Source organism: Ailuropoda melanoleuca, chromosome 13, assembly GCF_002007445.2.
Source record: "Ailuropoda melanoleuca isolate Jingjing chromosome 13, ASM200744v2, whole genome shotgun sequence".
NCBI classification, from domain to species: Eukaryota; Metazoa; Chordata; class Mammalia; order Carnivora; family Ursidae; genus Ailuropoda; species Ailuropoda melanoleuca.
The window spans coordinates 65,442,807-65,463,520 of record NC_048230.1 but is presented as its reverse complement, the minus strand read 5'-3'; the positions used below and the strand labels follow the sequence as shown (position 1 = coordinate 65,463,520).

The 20,714-nt window shown below is 43.9% G+C and overlaps 1 protein-coding gene across 1 annotated transcript in view; it reads left to right on the top strand.

The window, feature by feature from the left end:
- Window positions 1-6,225: 6,225 nt before the first annotated feature.
- The window catches only part of DHX35 (DEAH-box helicase 35), a 64,132-nt gene continuing 49,643 nt past the window's right edge, over window positions 6,226-20,714 (top strand). The window contains exons 1-3 of the mRNA XM_002915160.4: window positions 6,226-6,367; window positions 10,662-10,795; window positions 14,910-15,002. Coding sequence (XP_002915206.1) covers window positions 6,328-6,367; window positions 10,662-10,795; window positions 14,910-15,002 — 267 coding nt within the window. The 5' untranslated portion in view covers window positions 6,226-6,327. The remainder of the gene's footprint in view (window positions 6,368-10,661; window positions 10,796-14,909; window positions 15,003-20,714) is intronic.

Genomic DNA, 20,714 nt, shown 5'->3' with positions numbered 1-20,714 from the left:
TGGCTCGTGTATTACTTTTCCTCTCCGGCACTTTTCTCTTTAACCCTAGGAGTGTGTCACAAGTACATGCATGTAATAGCTATTTTTGCAGCGTGGTTTATTTTTATTTTATTTTTTTATAGTGTTGGAATGGGGTAGTAGATGATCTGAACTGTTAAAAGAGAAAATATCCACTTAAAAGTTAGAATACATAAAATAAGTATCAGGGTTGTGCCCTCCTTAGTGATAGGAATGTCAACGTTACTGTCTATATAGTTTGAAGGAGGGCTCTTGCCAGGAAAGGCAGGTCTTTTCATGTGCTCTGCTTGTCTTTTCTTCAAAGAAAAAGCTTGAGCTATTTAGACATGGAACTTGGTTCTCTGCTTCTCTGCCAAAGGTGGCCTTTGTGTGCCTTCCTGGATTCACCCCTGATATTAACTCTAGTGGCCCCATGGGCCTAATTTCATCAGATGGGTGTACTGACAGGGATTTAGCAATCTCATATCCTGGAGTAGGGGCAGAAGAGGACACTGACAATTATCCCAGATTCCTGATCTGGTGGCAGGCCATGCAACTGGTTTCTACACCCTGCTAATCAGGATTGGTATGGCTGTGGAATCCTGTTTTTGTCCAGTCTCGTTTGTGTGGACAGACCAAAGCAGAATGAAAGGATGGCCTCCTCCTCCTGATTTGGCCAAAGCAAGAGAGCTCTGTCGCAGGGGAGGGTGTCCTCTGCCACACAGGCACAGGCTGATGGATCATGAGCATGCCTGTGGGTTTTCATGCGTGCACTGGGCCTCCCTGATGGTCCCCGGGCTGGTTATTTGCTGGTTCATGCCTTAGTCTGGGCTGTGAAGCCGGCCAGACAACAAGTTCATGTCTGGTTGTAAACAGTTAGGGCCTAAGCCTCACACAACCATATTGTGGGTTGAAACCATTTGCAGATTTCGATCATTTCCTATGTTCTGTCTTTGACCCTTGCAACAAAGTAGGGCTGGGACAGCTTATTCCCAAAAATCGAGCAAAGAAAGAAAGAACTCAGATGAAGTAGCATATTCTAGGTCGCAAGGCTGGTAAACGGTGACACAGGCATGGAACACAGGTTTTCAGACTGTGAGTCCAGTACTGGGTCGTAGGACTGTCTGTCTGCAGGGAGTGTGGAGGCTTTACGGGGTGGACCTTGAGTAGTGGCAGTTATTCTGCTGATGAGCTGAGACTAAACACTTAATCTCACTAACGTCATTCTCCGAAGGTGTTGCCAATGCTTAGAAATTAGAACAAAAGAAATAATGGGACCCCAAGAATCTGGCACCCGAGTGTGGAAAGAATATTCCAGGGCATGGTTGGTCAAGATGACATCTGAGGACCACCGGCGTGAGAGTGAGCTGGGTCCTTGTTTACGATGTTCATTATTGGCCCTGCTCCCAGGGTAGGGGAGGGTGAGTAAGGCAGACCATTTGGTTCAAAAATGTTGGTTGCTAGGGCGCCTGGGTGGCTCAGTCGTTAAGCGTCTGCCTTCAGCTCAGGTCATGATCCTGGGGTTCTGGGATCGAGCCCCGCATTGTGCTCCCTGCTCCGCTGGGAGCCTGCTTCTTCCTCTCCCACTCCCCCTGCTTGTGTTCCCTCTCTCGTTGGCTGTTTCTCTCTCTCTGTCAAATAAATAAATAAAATCTTAAAAAAAAAATGTTGGTTGCCCCTTCCTGGGAGAGAATTATTCCCTTATGTGTCCAATGTCAGACTTAGCCACTGCAAACTCGGCCGTAAATATTTCAGTATGTATCTGTAAAAGACCAAAACAAAACAAAAACAGCTCACTTTTAAAAACAACCACGATTCCATGATCCTATCTAAACAACTTAAAAAATTTCTCAATAGCAACAAATAGTGTTGAAATTCAGTTGTCTTGTTTTCTCCCTGCTGATTCGTTTGAATCAGAGAACCATACAATTGCAAGGTCAACCCAATCAGACTGCAGGGTTGACATTCTTTTGAAACCATTAAGGAGTCAGCTGAAGAGCTGACCACCCCACCCCCATAGGCAGTTGGACTGGGAGTATTTATCTTTTACTAAGGGAACTTGAGGCGACTTACAAGAAAACCTAAGGTAGAAGCGCCTGTAAAGGAAAAGTTACATGGAAGAAGCCCGAGGGTGAAGTGGGATGAGGTGACTGCACGTGCATGCCACGATGACCAGCCTACTGGTAGACCACACAGTTCTCTTTCAGCTTCTCAGTGAGCAAGGCGGAAAGAGAAACCTGGTCAGATCCACCATTCAGTGTCCATGAGATTAAATCCAGGTTCAGGAAGAATTCTTGCTACTAAGATGGGGTAAGAATTTCTCACCAGGATCCTCCTATGAAGATGATACTATGGGGGCACCTGGCTGGCTCTGTCGGAAGAACCTGTGACTCGTGATCTTGGGTCGTGGCTTCAAGCCTCACGTTGGGTGCAGAGACTTAAATAAACTTGAAAAGAAATAAAGATGATACTGTGAGGTATTCAGACAGAAACGTCCTGATGATACACCCTATGACAGATGCTCTGAGGTGTGTCCAGACACTGAGCCCACCAGGACCATTGTCTGAAGCTATAAATGAGTTTATATTCGGACATACTCTGTGAGAAGGGACTATGTACCTTATGTTGAATATGTTCACATAAGCATCATTACGCTAGTTTCACTGGTGCCTCACGCCTAGAAAGATGCCCCAGTTTGCCCGGCAGAGTTCCAGGTTATGCCTGGGAGGGCCCCCTTTCGGGCAGAGAAGTGTCCCGTTTGGACAATAAACCATACTGTCATCCTATCTTGAAAGCCCCTGGCAGATCTGAGGCCCTCCCCAACTCATCCAATTGCCTAGATGGGCTTTGTTCCTCAGACCGACATGACAGAGACTCTCCTGGTAGCTCAGTCTCTTTCCTGGTGGATCTCCACGCCTCTGTACCCAAATCCTTGGAGCTAAGTAACACTTTTGCTTATGCTAATACATCTGTGAACTTGGCTCATTTGTGTGCAAGCCAACAAACCAGACAGGTTTACAGATGTTACAAGTTGCAGAGGGCTACACCTAGACCCAGGGGGAAATCCCAGCGTCGTGCAATTCTGCTTAGGACTACTTCTTTTCAGGCTGGTGGATAGCTAGCTCTCTCTGATCTGGCTGGAGGAGACCCAAGGGCAGTCAGGATTCTTCCTAGGAAGCCAAGGGTTCTAGCACATGAATACAGGGATGGCATAATAGACATTTGTTCTTTTTGGTTCCTTCATTCCACCTCTGCTAATTTCACTTTGAGATTTCCCTCTGAGGAACAATTCTGTTTCCAAATCTTAGTCCATGTAGTTCTGGTGAAGCTGAACACACCTGACTTGGGGTGCAGTGGGTGACCTAGGTTTAAGCCAGTCAGTACGTCATATTCCACAGCCCTGGTGATTGGTTCAGGGATGGATATGTGGTCAGTTAGATACTTTTGCAGGGATTTTTGGAAAGAGGCTTGGTGCTAAGGATGTGGTGCGTGAGCTGACATAGCCATGTGACACTCATGTCAGGGGAACGCAGAATGTTATGGTCAGAAGGGAGTCCTGATTATGTCCTCTGTGTCCCGATGCAGCTGTGTCTCAAGTCTGAACTACTCTTAGACTTTTTAAATTATATGAGCCATTTTTGCACAAGAGAGAATGCATTGGGTTTTCTATCACTTATTACATAAAAGCCTTAACTAGTACTAGGATGAAAACCCCTAAGTCCTATGTTTCCTAACCATGGTTAAGATGGTCAGACTGGAAATGTTTCAAAGTGGAAAGGAACAATTAACTACCATAGGCACAGAGAAACCTCTTTAACATATCCATGAAGCATAATTTTGAGGAATATTCTCTTTCTGAAAAACCAATTATCATTCGGAAGTGGCAAAACATACCCCCGTGTAACAAAAATGATCAAACTTTCGTGGAATTGTTGGAAATGAAGTAAATAAATTCTGGATGTCATCTTAAGAAACAAGTCTTAATTTTAGAGTAGTTATTTAAGGCCAATCTTTCCAAAAATAGTTAATTAGGAAGGATAAGATAGTCTATTAAGACCACTGCTAGTTTGTGACAATAAAACCACACCATCAGCATCTAGTTATTACTTAGGTGTTTCCTCTAATAAAAGTATGTGAAAGCAAAACAACCCATTAGGACAGTTGGGCTTTGAAAACTTTCTGAGGCAGATGAACTAATTCTCATCTAGGAGAGCCAAGCTCTAATGGTTTTAAATGGCCTATGTGGTTTACTGGCTTGGGAATTAGAAAGGCTGAATTCTAGTTTCAGTTCTGATACTAAAATTAGCTCTTTGAGTGTGACCAAGTCCTTTTAATCTCCAGGAGCCAAAGTTTTTTTCTCCCATAAAACAAAGAATTTAGGCTAGATGTTGACTAAAGTCTCCTCTAGCTTCAAGATTATGATCCAGTAATTTGAGCATGGCCAATCTACTGTCTCTTTGTAAACAAGACTTCTTCACATAAGTCAGAGTAATTTATAAAATACAGAAATAATAAAAAGTGGCATTTATTTCATTTTCCCTCGTATTCATGTATAAACCCCATTTTCTATACTTCAGCTATTACTGAAAATATGATAAAACAAGGACGGATCAGTGCCATGAAGAATTAAAACTAAGTATAAAGCATGGTGTTCCCATATACATTACTCAACAGGTACTTTTTATTGGGTTCTGAGTATGAATATGACATGATCTTTGTCCTTAAGAAGCTCCCCATGTTAACAGTAGAGGCAAATTAACTATAGGTCAACTAAATGGTACCACAAAAGTCAGCACACAGGTTCCGAGTCTAGAGGGGAAATGCTTAAGCCTGTGAATTAGGAATATTCTTAGCGCTGGCCCATATAAAGATACTGTAAAGATGAATGAAGATTTCTTGGCACAGAGGTTATCATGTATTGAGCCCTATTTTAATAATAATTTGTAATATTTTTGTATTTATAATTAAAGGGGATATTTGGAAAATGAATATATGCGTGTAAATTCCGATTTTTCCCCCCTGGTGGATTTGCTCTATTTAAGTTAACGAGAGTTAACATTGACTGAATGCTTATGTCTTACACTGTTAGGTGTTTTACATGTTATCTCATTTAACAGAACCTTTGAAGACCTCATTTTACAACTAACATTAGATGACAGCGAGGCCCGAGGAAATGGCAAAATTAGGATTCCAAATCACGTCTACTTACCTTCAAAGCTCTTGATCTTTCCACGAGTATGCCGTTTCTTATAACGAATGCAGAATTTTCATCACAGCTCTAAAAATGCATGAATTCCGAAGCCTCTTCCTTCCAATTAGGTACCTACCCATAAAATATTTCCTCTTTTTTGGATTAGTGGAATCTTTCTCTAGCTTGTTGATTGGAAGAACCATCCTCAGAGCTTCCGAAAATGCAAGTTCCCGACATGCCCCTGGAGATTCTGATTCAGGATTGGATCAGGGCTTAGAATCTGTATTTTTAACAAGCCCTGGAATCCTAAAAGCAGTCAAATCGGAGGAAACACTGGGTTAGTGCCATAGCCTAACTGACCTACCCATTTCTAAGACTCTTATTCCAACCCATTCCCCCCCCCCAAGTTTTTCAGCATTATTCTTAAGGCCCCAGAAGATTTCCACCATTTCCCATTGTTTTATTCACCGATAATAAACACTACCGTTTATTGAGCATTTATTTACTGTTCACCCTGGCCCCAACCTTGGACAGACGCCGCATTAAGGGGATGAAACTGCAGTACCGGGGCGTACAGTGGGCTCCCAATAATTATTTACTGGACCAGCAAACCCATGAGATAACTATTAACTTTTATTTGAAAATACGGCAAAGACTGAAAGAGAAACAAGTTGGGAACAGCTTGTAACATAATCAGTATTCGGCAGTTAATTTGGGATCCATTATCTCCGTGCCCTCCGCGTGCCGCTGGCAGCCACGGGACTCCCGCACCAACAATTTTCTCCCAGAGCTTGCCCTTCCGGGGGCATACGGCCGCCACCCAGCCCAGGCCATGCTGCTAGGAAGGCCACCTGGAACCCTCACACACTACACTAAGAACCTCGGAGAACGGCGCCCTTCCTCCCAATATGGCGGGGCTGGTCACGTGGGTCAGGGGGCGGCGCCGGAGCGCTCCGGGAGCCGGGCCGTAGATCACGTGGCTGGGGGGGGCCGGTAGCGGCCATGGGGGCGTGGCCGTAACTCCGCCGTAACTCCGCCGGAACCGCCTGGGCAGAGGCTCCTCGCGGGCCACGCCCCCCAGCCCCTCCGGGGGCTCACGCTCGGAGGGGTGGAGTCTCCCTGTGACCTTTCACCCCAGCATGGCTGCGCCCGTGGGACCGGTGAAGTTCTGGCGACCCGGTAAGGCCCTTGGAGAAACGCTGGGCAGATGCGGCGGCCTGACTTTGGCCTTGGCCCCGCAGCCGGCGCCCTGGGGCCTGTGGACCTGCTCGCAGGCCTGACCTCGGCGGGCTGGCCACCGCCGCCTTAGAGCTGGTGAGCTCTGCGGCTCAGGCGCCCACGGTGGTCCCACAGATTCTGGTGTCCGTCCCCTGCCTGAGCAGAAACTCTCTGTGTGACCTTGTTCGAGTCTCAGCTTCCCCGGGCCTCGTTTTCCTCACTCGTGAAGCCTGCCTTGCCTAACGCTGGGGAAACGCTGAAGCGCCCACGCGTGTCTTGTTACCGCCCTGGGGCTACGCTGGGGCGGTGCTGCTAAGGGCTTAAGAGCTCAAGCTGTGGAGTCGGATCGTCTGGGTTCGACTTTTCGCCTGTGCCCTATAGTAGCAGAGATCCTTTGGGCAAGTCACTTAATTTTTCTGAGCCGTAGCCTTCTCACCTGTGAAACGGTAGAATAACAACTATCCTGTAGGCTTGAATAACGAGCACGGCGCCTTGTCTGACCCAGACTAAGTGCTCATAAAAAAGGGAAAGCGCCTTATTTTGTTTTAGGGTAATTCTTGCCCATCTCGAGTTTCTACTAGAAAGTGACCACCCTCCTTCGTATTGGCTGTCACCCACTTTCTCTCTCAGGCAAACACGAATGTTAGTCACAAAATGCTTTGCCTGATTTGTTTTAGTTTCCTCGTTAATCAGGCTTTTATTGTGTACTTGTCGGATCCTTCTAGATTCCTTGCTTCCTCCCCTTTCATCAGTTTCTTGTGAAAAACAAAAGTTTCTTAACAGTTAACCAGCTTGCATTTTTCCACCACCTGCGCCTCTGCAGGTCTGGGTGTGCAAAGTATATTGCAGCAAAAAAATAAGATGGAGAAAGTAATACAGGGAAAGCTTTTAAAGGGTATTTTAGAGTGGTGCCCTGAGATACTAACCATGCACATACGTGATGTGGGAGATAAGCCCAAGCAAAGGATGTGTTAATGCTTTTTAAAAATCTGTGGTTTGTTCCCTAATGACAGTTTTATTCAGTATTTCAAATCATTAACCAGTTAGCCATCCTGAATTTTATTTGCAGCCAGAACTAAGATTGAATTAGGTAATGAGATACTCTCTGTTTTATTTATTCAAACCTTTAATAGCAGTCAAAGTGTTAAATAAAATAAAGGCGCGAATGAATTGTTGCTAATCAGAACAGGATACTGCTTTGGTTAAAGAACATGGGGTTACTGGAAGAGTTCTGTTCCTTTATTTAGTTCCTTTGTTGAAGGTGTGCTTATTGAACACCCAACCTTGTGATCAGGAGGGAAATGCAGATGACCAGGCTGCTGCTCTGCTCTCAAGATTTATTATTTTTTTTCTCTCTCTCTCAGTTATAATGTGAAGTTAGATGTCCTTTAGAAGAGATACTAACGTGAGGCAGGAAGAAGTGGTGGTAAGGGAGATAGGTTCTACGAGTCAGACTGTAAAGCTATCCTTGACTGCCATTTACTAACCTGCCATTTACTAACTTGGCAAAGTCACTTAAGTGTGCGGAGTCTCAGTGACCTCATCTGTAAATTGGGCATAACAACACCTACCCAAAGGATTGTTTTGAGGTTTAAATGAGAATACATGTAAAGCTCTTAGTACTAGATACATATTAACTATTATAATTACATAGAGGCATAGAAGAGAGGGAGAGATGAATATGGATAAGAAGTACTTCATACAGATAGCGATATTTTCGAGGTGAACTGTGAAGCACAAATAAGGTTTTGTTCCTTGGAGAGGTAGGAGTATGGAGCTCTGGGCAAAGGGTGCCTCAGGAATGTCCAGAAAACCAAAATAATTGAGTAGTGAGATGGTGTTAAGTGATAGGGTATATTTTGGAGTAAAGCAGGAGATAACGCTATTCTGTTTCTAGTTCATTAGTTAAAAAAAAAAGTGCTGGTCATGACCCCACTACATTCATTTCATAACCCACTAATGGGGCATCATTCAAATCGAAAAATTGAATTGAAAAAATTGAAAGTAGAGGGAATGCTGGGTGGGGGTGGTTGGGGGGTGCTGTTGTCAGCCTTGTTTTGTATGTAGAGAAATGAAGGCATTTCTGGTTTGCAGGATTACAAACTTGTTTCTCCCTTAAGTATAGAGAATGCTCTCAAGGGAAAGGCAACCACAGGCAGTCAGAATGGACCGTGGGATGTATATAGAGGGAAGGCAGTCCTGGTTTGGCTGAATGAAGTCCTTTGTAAGGAGGAGATATACTCCTTATTGATTGACAGTGGCTGTTATAAAACATCACATGACAGAGTGTACTGAGGTGGACTTGGCTGTAGGCTAGAGACAGGGAGGGGTGGGGAAGTGAAGACGACACTGGGGTGGATTAAACCCTGGTGTGGGAGGAAGAGACCTTGCAGGAACAACGCTAACATTGCTTTAAGACAGTCTGGAAAGGTTTAAAACGTGTTTTGAATAGGAGCGAATTTGCAACAAAAAGAGAGCGGTGAGGATGAGGTATTCTTTGCAGGCGTTTTCTTGGGGAAGGCTTATAAGAAGTTATTTAGGTGTGGCGATAAAAGGGAAGAAAGGAAACCTGCCTCTTTGAGCTCAGGCTTTGTTCCAGGTCCTGCTCTGTCTTTTATCTTGTTGAAAGGAAGGTCAGCATTTTGGCAAAAACAATATATCTGTGCCCCACTTACCCGATTTTTGGCAATCTTAGACTTCTGGAACACAACTGTGTTCCTAGAAATAAATGGAAAAGGAATTTGAGATCTGTGACAATGACTCTAAACTTAGCTCTAGGGGGTCTAGGGACCACTAGCATTTTGCATCCCGATACATTACATTCTGGTGTGTTTTTCAGGAGAGGGAGTCCATAGCCTTTATTAGATTGTCAAAGGGATTTGGGACCTCCAAAAAATGTCAGAATAAATCACAATCACTGGGCTAAAGGTGCTGTTCATAAAGCCCCCTTGCTTTCACATGGCATCAGACTCTGAGTTCAGAAGTCCTGAGAGATGATAATCACCCCTGTAGTGCCCCCAGCAGAAGGCTGTGTGGCCCGTGTTTGAACTTCACAAAAGCATTACACCCCAGTGCTCAACAGCTCTAGCTTTTGAAAATAGCTTCCTTGTGTCGCCTTGAGTTCCAAACCATGTGTCACTTATTACCCTTAGCTCTGTCCAAGGGCTCCACAAACAAATTGGCATGAAAAGTTCTGAAAGCTGATCATAAAAATTGAACCCATGTTCCTCTTAAGGCATTTTCTTTCAAAGGCTAAAATCCGTGGTACCTTGAAGAGTTTTGCATGATGGGTTACTGCCTCCGTATTCTTCACTGCGCTGAGCACCAGTTTGTCATTATTCTTACCAAGCAGCTGTTATGGAAAGCTGTTGTTTATTCGGCTCAGCGCAGTGGTTTCTTGGAATGGTACTTCACACCCAAGCACTCCAGTTCTGTGATTCCAAATGGGGGCTGCCGTCTCCTGCATCCCGCTCCACTGGCCGTGGTTGGTTGGATCAGGCTGGGTATTGGACCTAAGCTGGGGGAAGAGGAGCCTTCCCCCGCTCCCGACCACACACACAGGGGACTCCCAAACCCCCTTGCTGAGTCTTTTACTTTCTCCTTAGCACGTATTACCACTGCCTGCATGGAGGAGGAGTAAAAGGAACAAGTAAGCCCCACGAGGGTAGGGCGTAGCATCTGGAGTGTTGCCTGTGGTTTATCTCACCCTTCAGTCCTTGTTGGGTGAGTGACTGGATGGTGGGGAGTTGTGAGCCTGAACAGCCTTGATTCCAGCTCTACTGAGGAGCCAGACTTAGGGACCAAGAGGAGCTGGTTGAGAGGTGCTGGGATGAGAAAAGGAGCAAGCCACGGCAGCATCTGTGTCCCCGGGCCTTGCTGCCGTCCTGCAGCAGCAGCACTCCTGTGCCTCAGCCAGTTCCCACTGGGTTTCTGTCACTTGTATGAGTGGTAATTAATATAATGTGTCGGGGCCAGACCTGAAAACTTTGTCGTCTGGGGTACAGTTTACGTGTGGCCAGTTGGGAGCCCGCTGGGATGCTGCTCTCTGCTCTTGATGCTGTGGTGAGGGAAGAGTTTTGTATTCTCCTAGATCCTTTCCTCGATGCTTTCCTGAAGTTAAAGCTTAGTATCTCCTAGTAGTTTGAGGTACAATGCGTGGCTTGTGTTGTACCTTTGCCTTCGAATTTGTAACGTCTGCATATTTTTCTGTCCATTGGTTGCATCAGAGAATCTGAGAAAAACATTTCTGTTACAGGTACAGAGGGACCAGGTGTGAGCATCTCTGAAGAGAGACAGAGCCTAGCTGAAAACTCAGCCGCCACCGTTGTCTACAATCCCTACGCCGCGCTTTCTATAGAGCAGCAGAGGCAGAAGCTGCCAGTGTTCAAGGTACTCCGAATAAGCATGCGCGGTCGGGCGGCCTGAAGCAGTGTGCGGTGGCCGCAGACTTGGTACCGAAGTCAGTCATGGCCTCTTAGCGATTCCGTAGGACACAGTGAGCTCGGAGCTGCCCTTATCCGAGAGGATGAACTTGAGAATATGTGTGTGTTACTTAACCACAGGAATCTTGAAAGTCCTTAACATTTTCTTTAGTTAGATGTTGTTACAAATTGAAAAACTGGAAGAGGTGGAATGACATTCTTTTCCCCCCTCTTTGCTTTCAATTACGGACAGACTCAGACATACAGGAGAGTAGAGAAAACAGCACAATGAACTATGCCTCCAGCTTCAACAGATTACTAGTGTATGGCCAATGTTAGCTTTCTTTTTAAAGGTGAATTTCTTTAAACGAGACTAATTGGAGATCTGAGGAGGATTCTGTGGAAGACGTTAACTCCCACTGACGCAGTGACGAGGTTTGGGTGGTTATTCTGTACTGTGTGCACATCCAGCACTTGCTTTTATTGGTCTCACGAAATGGACGTATGTTCCTCTCACAAGAGACCAAAGCATAAACTAGAATTCAGAATACGTTTGTTTGTCACCGTAGTTCTCCAGTGCAAACATGGTCCATGGGCTCACTTTCTCTGTATTGCCAAGACCACATGGGAAGCCAGATTGTAATCAGGAAGTGGGTTCTAGGCCAAAGGCCATTTAGATAGAGTTGAAGAATGTTTCTTTCATATAGCCCCCGATGAAGGGTGATGCGCTTTCCCAGCCTCACGTGATGCCCCTGGAATGCCCCGAGTAGGTGTGGCCACCAGCACCCGTGGCTCTCTCTTCTTCTCCTGGACGGTGCTGGGGAAAGCTGCCAAGTTCTCACTGTAACGGAGTCACTTTGTCTAGACTGTGCTAATAATTCCTCTTCTATTAATATGTGCTTTCTCCAAATGGATTCGAAATGAATCTTTCTTAATTTAGCCAAGTCACCTTGATGAGAGTTTTATGTGACCCGCAACATTTTAGTCACTCACTGACGTTTCGGGGTTTCTCCCTCCGGTGATTAACCTCATGCAGTATGTGTGAGTGTAAGCTGGTTTGCCCCTCAGGACATAAGATTATGGTTCACTGTTGCTGCCTCACTGTTGAGGGACCCAGTGTGAGGGCTGGGGAAGTATCAAGATTCTGGAGCCAGACTTTAGAGCTCAAACCCAAGCCTCGTTGTTTTTGTGCTGTGTGACCTTGCTTCACCATGTGAGCCTCTGCGTTGTTATCTGTAATATGGGGCCAATAGCACCTGCCTCATAGTATCATTACGAGGCCCAGATGAGATAATCCACGTAGAGCATTTAGCAAGGTACCTGATACATCATAAGTGTTCAAGTACAAAGATACTGTTCACCAAGTACTTACTTTTGGCCTTTTCTTGACTGTTCTTCATCCTCCAACTCAACATACAAGATATGATAAATGAAACGAATGAAAAAGTAATCAAGGTTTAACATATTGATGGAAATTAAAATGGTATGGGTTATTGGTAAAAACCAAAACAGAATTAAAGCATATTGGCTTTCATGAGATGTTAAAGATAAATCTGGAAGACGAAAAGGGTGAAAGTGACCCATTCACCAACCCCTCCCCTATTTAAAACCAAAAGTAGCTTTAAAAAAAACCAGAAATTGAGACTAGAGGGGCAATACATTTCAAGTCACTCCCTTTTCCCTGCTGCCATTACAAGGCAGCTTTCTCCTCGACTGCCTCCCGTAGGCTGACGGTCTTGCTGTGGTCTGCACACTGCTATGCAGGATGGTCCTCTCATTCCCTTACATGCTGCCTCCCTGAAGCTCAGTCCCCTCCTCCACACCAGCCCTTCTCCATTTCCCTGCTTGCGCCCATGGGCACTACTGTCATTTTCGCGGTCTCCGGACTGGAAATCTTGTCATGTCTCTCTCGAATGTCACAGGTTGGACCTTCTCCATGTGCAGCCCTTCGTATCTAGTATGTGAGGTGTGAGTTACTGCCTTCAGTTTTCTCCTGTTCAGTCTCGTCTGGTGTAGCACTGACAGCCCAGCCAGCCCCCCAGGGAAGGTCCAGACCCTCGCTCTGAATGCACGGCTTTCCGCAGGGAAGCCTGGACTACCTGTCTCATAACTCATTTCCAAACCATACCTGGAGCCTTTTGTGGGCTTTTGATGATGCCCTTGGATAGAGTTTGTATTGTTTGCTTGTTTCCATCTTCTTTCTTTTGCTTATGTTATTTCCCTTTCCTGGAATGCCTTGTCTGTTTCCGTCTATTCAGATTATCTTTCAAGTTTTCCTTGACTGTCTACCATCCATCCATCTATCCATCCACCCACCCGTTGGTTGGATCTACCATTCACAAAATACCTGCAAAGATCCCAGACCTTTCACCTTTCCCTTCCCAAAACGAAAGAAAGCACCAAGTCCAGGCAACTGACAGAAAAGTGTCTAGACACTAGTGCTGACCACCGGCAGCAGGATCTGCTGGCGGGGTGGGGGGGTGGGGCTTGAGAAACGCAGATTCCTGGGCCCTATCTGACACCTACTGAATCAGAAACCCTGGGAATAGGGCTAGGAATCTTCATTTCTGACAAATAGCCTAAGAGGGTTTCACACTAGGATGTGAGAACTGTATACTTAGCCCCCAAATAGCACCAGATTCAAAAACCCAGAGCAGCCAATACCTTAGTGAGGCAGTTCGGCAGCACATTCACTCTCCCAGTCCTCACGGCGTTGTCGGTGCCCCCTCAGGTATTTATGGAATACCTTCATGACTTTCCAGACCATTAGGTGCATGTCTCAGCAAATGTGGGTACAAAATACAGTCTGAAGCGAAGGAGATAGGATGTTGGAGTGATCTCTCGAGTTTTCTGCTCACAGTGAATGGGTAAAGGAAGGCTCAGTTGAGATATAGGTGTAACCTATGGGTGCTTTATTATGAACTTGGATTTAGAGGTAGAGGTGAAAGCATATTCTTTTTGTCTTTTTTTCCCCCAGTTAAAAATTGAAAGAATTTGTAATTAGATAATACGTAATTTGTAAGAAATGTAAAGGTCTCCTTCACACTCTTGCTCCCTGCCTACCCTGTTCTGCTCGTGGAGACGGTACAATGACCAGTTTTTTGTTTTGTTTTATTTTCTGCAAAGATAGCTTGTACATAGCATATATGTATCCTTTCTTTAAAAACACATGGTAGTATATTATTTACACTGTGTTGCACCTTGAGTTCCTCTCCTCTTAACATATCTTGTTGACCATTCCATATCAGTACAAATAGACCTTTGTTCTTTTTTTTTAATTCAATTAATTAACATAGTTTATTATTAGTTTCAGAGGTGGAGTTCAGTGATTCATCAGTCTTATATAATACCCAGTGCTCATTACATCACGTGCTCTTCTTAATGTCCATCACCCAGTCACCCCATCCCTTTGCACCCCCCCCCAGCAACCCTCAGTTTGTTTCCTGTAGACATTTGTTCTTTTTAACACCTGCATATATTCCATTGTTGGAGTGTTTCATAACTGATTTAACCCTGTTGATGAACATTTAGACTGAATTTTTGGCTATTATAAACAACACTTCAGTGAGTATGCTTGTTCATATGTATTCTTAGTATGTCTGTAGTAACTTCTTATAAGTAAAAATCTTGAATTAAAGGTATATGAATTGTATATTTTGGTAAGTTATTGGTCTCAATTGCACTTGTTTCAGTTTATACGGACACAAACACTGTCTGTGAGTTGGAAATATATTTTGATAGTTCTTTTTACAATTTATTTTCCTGGGGCGCCTGGGTGGCTCAGTCGTTAAGCGTCTGCCTTCGGCTCAGGGCGTGATCCCGGTGTTCTGGGATCGAGCCCCACATCAGGCTCCTCCACGGGGAGCCTGCTTCTTCCTCTCCCACTCCCCCCGCTTGTGTTCCCTCTCTCACTGGCTGTCTCTCTCTGTGTCAAATAAATAAATAAAATCTGTAAAAAAAATAAAATAAAATAAAATTTACTTTCCTTTGGCAAACAGCTCATTTCATAATGTTTAAATATCTTTGTTTAGGTCTTTTGAGAAAACGTATGCCTCTTTACAATGTATGGTTCTCTTTTTCAGCTTAGGAATCATATATTATACTTGGTAGAAAACTATCAGACAGTGGTGATTGTCGGAGAGACGGGATGTGGGAAAAGCACGCAGATCCCACAAGTAAGTATATACTTAAATGTGTCTTTGCACTTACATTTGGCTGGAAGGGTTTTGTAACTTGAGAACTCACTTTACTATAACTTGCTTTTTAAAGATGTTCTGTCAGAAAATATTCAACCCAACTAGATATTTTTTATTCAACTTTTGGCTCTTGTGATTGATTAGCGTTGAAGTAACAGTCGTCTTTGATTTATAATTCGAAAATAATGATTGAATAGCCCTACTCTGAGAGGAACAGTAGGGACTGCTTCGAAGAGGTATTATGCCTGGCTTTTGTCCTCACGTAGTTACAATTGAAGAGGAGGGTGAAATGAATGAATACTGCTCTAGTTGTAAATAAAAATGGACTACCAAAGAATTACATGGTACCGTGGAAGGAGCCCCCGTTATAAGGCAAACCCCTGTTTGGTGTGGACAGAAGTGGACAGAAGGGTCGGGAAAGGCCTTGTACAAAAAAATGACATTTGAAGTAGACTTTGAACGACCAGTGGGAGCTGGCCAGGAAGATGTTCTCATCCAGGGAATGTTGTGGTCAGAGATACTGGGGTGTGAGAAGTGTCTGGGACTCAGCAATTGCTGGGAAAGACAGGATGAGGTCAGAGTGTGTCTTATGAGCCTTGACTTGAAGGGCGTAAAATGATATGTAAGTGGTCAAGGATGAGAGTCATTGCAGGTTTTTCTTTCCTTTTTAATGTAGATTTTTATTGAAGTATAAAATGTATATCACAAAGTACTTATATTTGTACAGCTTGATAAACTTTCACAAGTGAATACATATGTGTTGCCAGCACCCAGATCAAGAAACGGAACAGAACATTACCAGAGCCCCAGAAGTCCCCTTGTGTCCCCTTCTGGTCTCCTGCCCTCTCTTCCTGCTTCCTGTGCAACACACAAGGGTGTCTCTCATTCTGGCTTCTAACACCATAGATTAATTCTATTTTTGAACTTGTAGGAAGAGTTAATATAGCTTCTTTTGCCCAACCCAATAATGGATTTGGGCTGTGGCCCAGGCACAGGTATTTCTTAAAAGATCCCCAGTGATTAATGTGTAGTTAGGGAAGGGTAAGGAGAGGGGAACGGACAGCAGTAGAGAAAGGACAGCACAGCATGTGGTGGCCTGGAGGGAAACATGTGCAGATGGTATCAAGACCCTAGCAAATTACTTGCTTCTTACAGACAGACACAGAACAGTGGCCATGTTGAATTACTGAGAGATTATCATTACCATCGTCATCATCATTATCAAGCAAGTGATAAGTAAGTGCTTTGTAAAGTGGTCACTTTGCATATATTAATCTGTTTAGTCCTCAGTGACGCTGCACAGCATGTCCTTTTACAGTTGAAGACATTAGAGAGCAGTGATGTAGACGAGGGAACATAGAACAGGGTGAAAGATGGGCCACATGAGGTGAGATGGTCTCAGTTTTTTTAGGAGTAAGTCTGTTTGGTTATTTAGTCAGCTCAACATAACTGTTATGTTAACAAAGAACTTGAAAATCTCAGTGGCTTAAGAACACAAAGGTTTATTTCTACCTCCTATTATGTGGTCTTCTTGGGTTGATGACCCAGGATGGCTCCTCCACGTCACTGGGACCCAGGATGAGGCCCAGCTCTTATGTGGGGCTTGGGGCGAATGGCAGGATTAGGAGATGGCTCAAGTTTTAGTACTTGTGACTGGAAGTGGGACTTCTGCTCACATTTTTTTTGGACAAGGCAGGTTTCATGGCCAGGCCTGGTAGCGGTGGGGTGGCAGTGTGTGGAATCCTCCCACTGCGGTGGGTGGCAGATATTTGGATCTGTGATATGGTACAGCAAAACAATCTGGTCGTTTTCCCCAGCAAGGCTTAGCTGCCAGGGAACAGAGAGCGCCCGCTGAGGGGGGTGTCCGGGAAAAGAATGGCCTGGGGGCAAAAGAGCAGGGTCTGAAGATCCAGCCTGGGCAATGTGGCAGCGAACAAAGGTAATTTTTTTTTTTTAATTTTGGAGGAATATTTAATAGATTCACATGGTTTAAAATTCAAGAGATGTGAAAGGATGTAAAAAGAGAAAGATCTGTCTTCTGCCCTGTCTTCTGATGCTCATTTCCTTTATGCAGATATAACTGATGTCGTTAGTTCCTCAGAGATTGTCTTAACTTCATTTACAAGAAGTGTGTGTGTGTATCTCCTCTTTTTAAAACACAAATAGGTAGCATCTGTGCATGCTTTAATGTACTGTTTTTTTCCCCCACTTAATGTATCATTTTTCAGTTGCATAGATTGCACGTAATTTATTTTACCAATTCCCAGTTGATAAGGATTTAGGTTGTTTCCAGTTTTGTATTATCACAGAGATGCAGTGAGTCAATTTGCATATAATTTTGCACATGTATGGGTATACTTACAGAATAAATACAGTAGTTATGGAGTTGCTGGATCAGAGAGCATATACATTTGAATTTAATTGCTTTTAAGAAACTGTTTCCTGGGGCGCCTGGGTAGCGCAGTCGTTAAGCGTCTGCCTTCGGCTCAGGGCGTGATCCCGGTGTTCCGGGATCGAGTCCCGCATCGGGCTCCTCTGCTGGGAGCCTGCTTCTTCCTCTCCCACTCCCCCTGCTTGTGTTCCCTCTCTGGCTGGCTGGCTGGCTCTCTGTCAAATAAATAAATAAAATCTTTAAAAAAAAAAAAAGAAACTGTTTCCTTATAAGCACTGTGTTTTTTGAATACTTTCACATGGTACAAAATTCAAAAAGCACAGGAGAATAATGGTGAAGCGTGAATCTCCTGAGCTTTGCTGATGAAATAGACTGGGTCGTTGTGATAGTTGACTGTATCATTGGTCTGAATACTGGCCACCCCTCTTGTGGAAGGATCGTCCCTCTTTCCTCACCACGCAGTTTTTCTTCTCTGAGACCAGCACAACTTCTTGTGATGCTAATTTGAGTTACGGCCTAGGAATATTGGACAGGCTGAGGAGCTGAAGGTCACGGCAAGAATGTGGAGCAGGTTTTTCTCAACGCACCATCTTGCTGGATTTATGTAATATCTTTCCTTGGAAAAGTACCGCATGCTGAAGCACCAAACACCAGTTTTGAAATTTCACAAACTATTTGTGGAACCCGGATGATATTTTTTTCCCAGAGCTCTGTCAAAACAATGGACTATGAAAACAAGCTCTTTGCTACAATTTTTATTAGTGCTGTTTTTGATGGAGTGCTTCCTTACCCCACTCCTTAATGAGAGCACCAGATTTGGTGACCCTTAAAAAGACTGAAGATGGAATTCAGCGTGACATCCACTGCCTTTTGATAGCAACACTATTCCTGCTTTTGCAGCATCTTTAAATTTCCATCTGTCAGCAGTCGTAAGCATGCAGGAGTCTGAATCACAGGTGTATCGAGGAGACTGGCTTCACGGGCAGGTTGTTTATTATTATGGAAATTATTTTTCTGTTGCTTACCACTGTTGCTAAGAGATTGACTACAAGTATGTGTGTTTTATTTTGGATGGTGCAGTTGTGTGGTTATGTGGCAGGGCTGTGGTTTGCCGAGCTTAAATCCCAGCTCTTAGATTTTTATCCAGGTCCTTGGACAGGTTATAGGATCTCTTTGTTTGCTTATCTCTAAATTGTTGATGATGCGCTTACCTTCCTCATAGATTTGTTGTGAGGATTAAATGGGCTAATGCATGCAGCCTTGCTCAGCACGGTTCCTGGCACCTAATAACGTAGTCTGTGAATCTCAGCTATTAGTTCTTGTGGTTCTGTTTTTGCTTTTGTGTTGATTGGTGTGGTTGGTAGTGTTTTGTGTATTTAATACAAGAGAGAAAAACTTTACGGTTTTTATAACAAAAACCTACATTATCTAAAACGTGTTGTTCCTTACAGTCATTTTTTAAAACTATTATTTCTAGCTAATTTTGGACTAACAGAACAGTTGCAAAAATAACACAGAATTCCCTTAAACCTCTCCCACCACTTCCTTTGGTGTGGTAATCAAAAGCAGGCATCACCACTGGTACAGCGCAGCAGCTGGGCTACAGGTCTTTCGCATCTCTTCAGTGTTCTCACCCGTGTCCTTTTCTAGTTCCGAGATCCAGGACCTCACGTTGCTGTGAGTTGTTACGTCTCCCCAGGCTTCTCTAGGCTGGGAGAGTTTCCTCAGTCTCTCCTCCTCATCCTTCAGGACCGTGACATTTTGGAAGAGTGCTGGGCATTTATATGCTAGAAGACCTCTCAGTTTGGATTTGTGTGATGTTTTCTCATGGTTAGAATGAGCTGGTGCATTTTGGGAAAGAATACCACAGAAATGGTGTGTCCTCCTCAGTGCATCGTTGCCACGGGGTTTGAGGTGCTCATGTCTGACACGTCAAGGTTAACCTTGGTTCAGGTGCCACGTTTTTGCCTCTAAAGTTACTGTCTTGCCCTTTGTTGGTAGTTGGTAAATATCTTAGGGGGAGATGTTTTCAGACTGCAGATACTCTCCTTCCCGTCAAGCTTTTGCCTCCTAATTTTAGCATCCCTCAGCGGATCTTGTCTGCAGCACTTACTCCGAGGTTTGCTTGATGCTTTTCTCTTTCCCTTTTTCCTTCATTAAATGGCATCTTCTCTAAGGAAGAACTGTTCTTTCTGCCTCATTTACTTACTTATTCAGTTATTTATGTACATCAGTGTGGATTCATGGATTTATCTTTTGTTCCGTGGCTTAAATTCCAGTACTGTCTTCTTTAGTTTGTTACCTTGATCATTAGGAGCTCCTTTAGTTAGGCCCTATGTTCTTTCCTAAACCCTCCATCCTTTTTTTGAATCTTTCCTTACTTTCTAGTACTACAGGGCATTTCAGGCTTGTCTTATATTTTCCCTGCACTGGGATCAAGCACTTCTCCAAGGAGGCCTGGTTCTTTTACTGGTGAATGGTGTTTAGAAATCAAGAATTGGGCGCTAGGGTGCTCATTGCTACTGAGGTGTCATTGCTATAAGTCTTGGTGGGCAGATTTAGAAATACATATATGACTACTAATCCCCACACATAAACACATCTGTATATCTGTATCAATCTGTACATGTATTAAAAACCATGAATTTATGCTGATACTTCTGATTGTAATCCAACACCATAGGGCTCATTATAGCCTGTCCTTGTTTGTAAATTTCTCCTACAGTGAGAAACTCAGTCCTCGTTTTTACAATATGTTAACTTATTTGTTGAATTCTAATATAAACATAAAATAGTTTTAGAATTACTAACCCATACGCCCATTTGGTTATTTACCAACATTTACTAACTAGATCACGGTTCTCTGTCTTTGGCTTTCCAGCATCCAGTCCAGACATTGTTTTCTAGTTACTTAGGTTATGTCCTCTCCACTGCCTTCGGTGTGATCCCATAACTCATTTGTACTACAGAAAGGGCCATTTGTTAGTGTTTGTATTTCCTCCTAGTTTCCCTTCACATACATCTTGGTTGGTTTTGTTTATGTTTTGGGCACTTGAAGAGCAGTGTGAAGCATGACTGGCTCTAAGAGTCGGAGCTCCCCAGAAACATCTACTTGGAGCATTGTCATTCCCTCTTCACCCCCTGCTGCTCTGTTTTCATTTCTCCTCCTTTCCTCCCAGTCCTCCATAGACAGCCATTCTCTTTAGTTTCTTCTGTTGTTTCTTTTGAACAAATGAGCAGATGAATGTAGTAGCATTTTTAATTTTTTTCCTACTGTAAAATATACATTGTGAAACAGT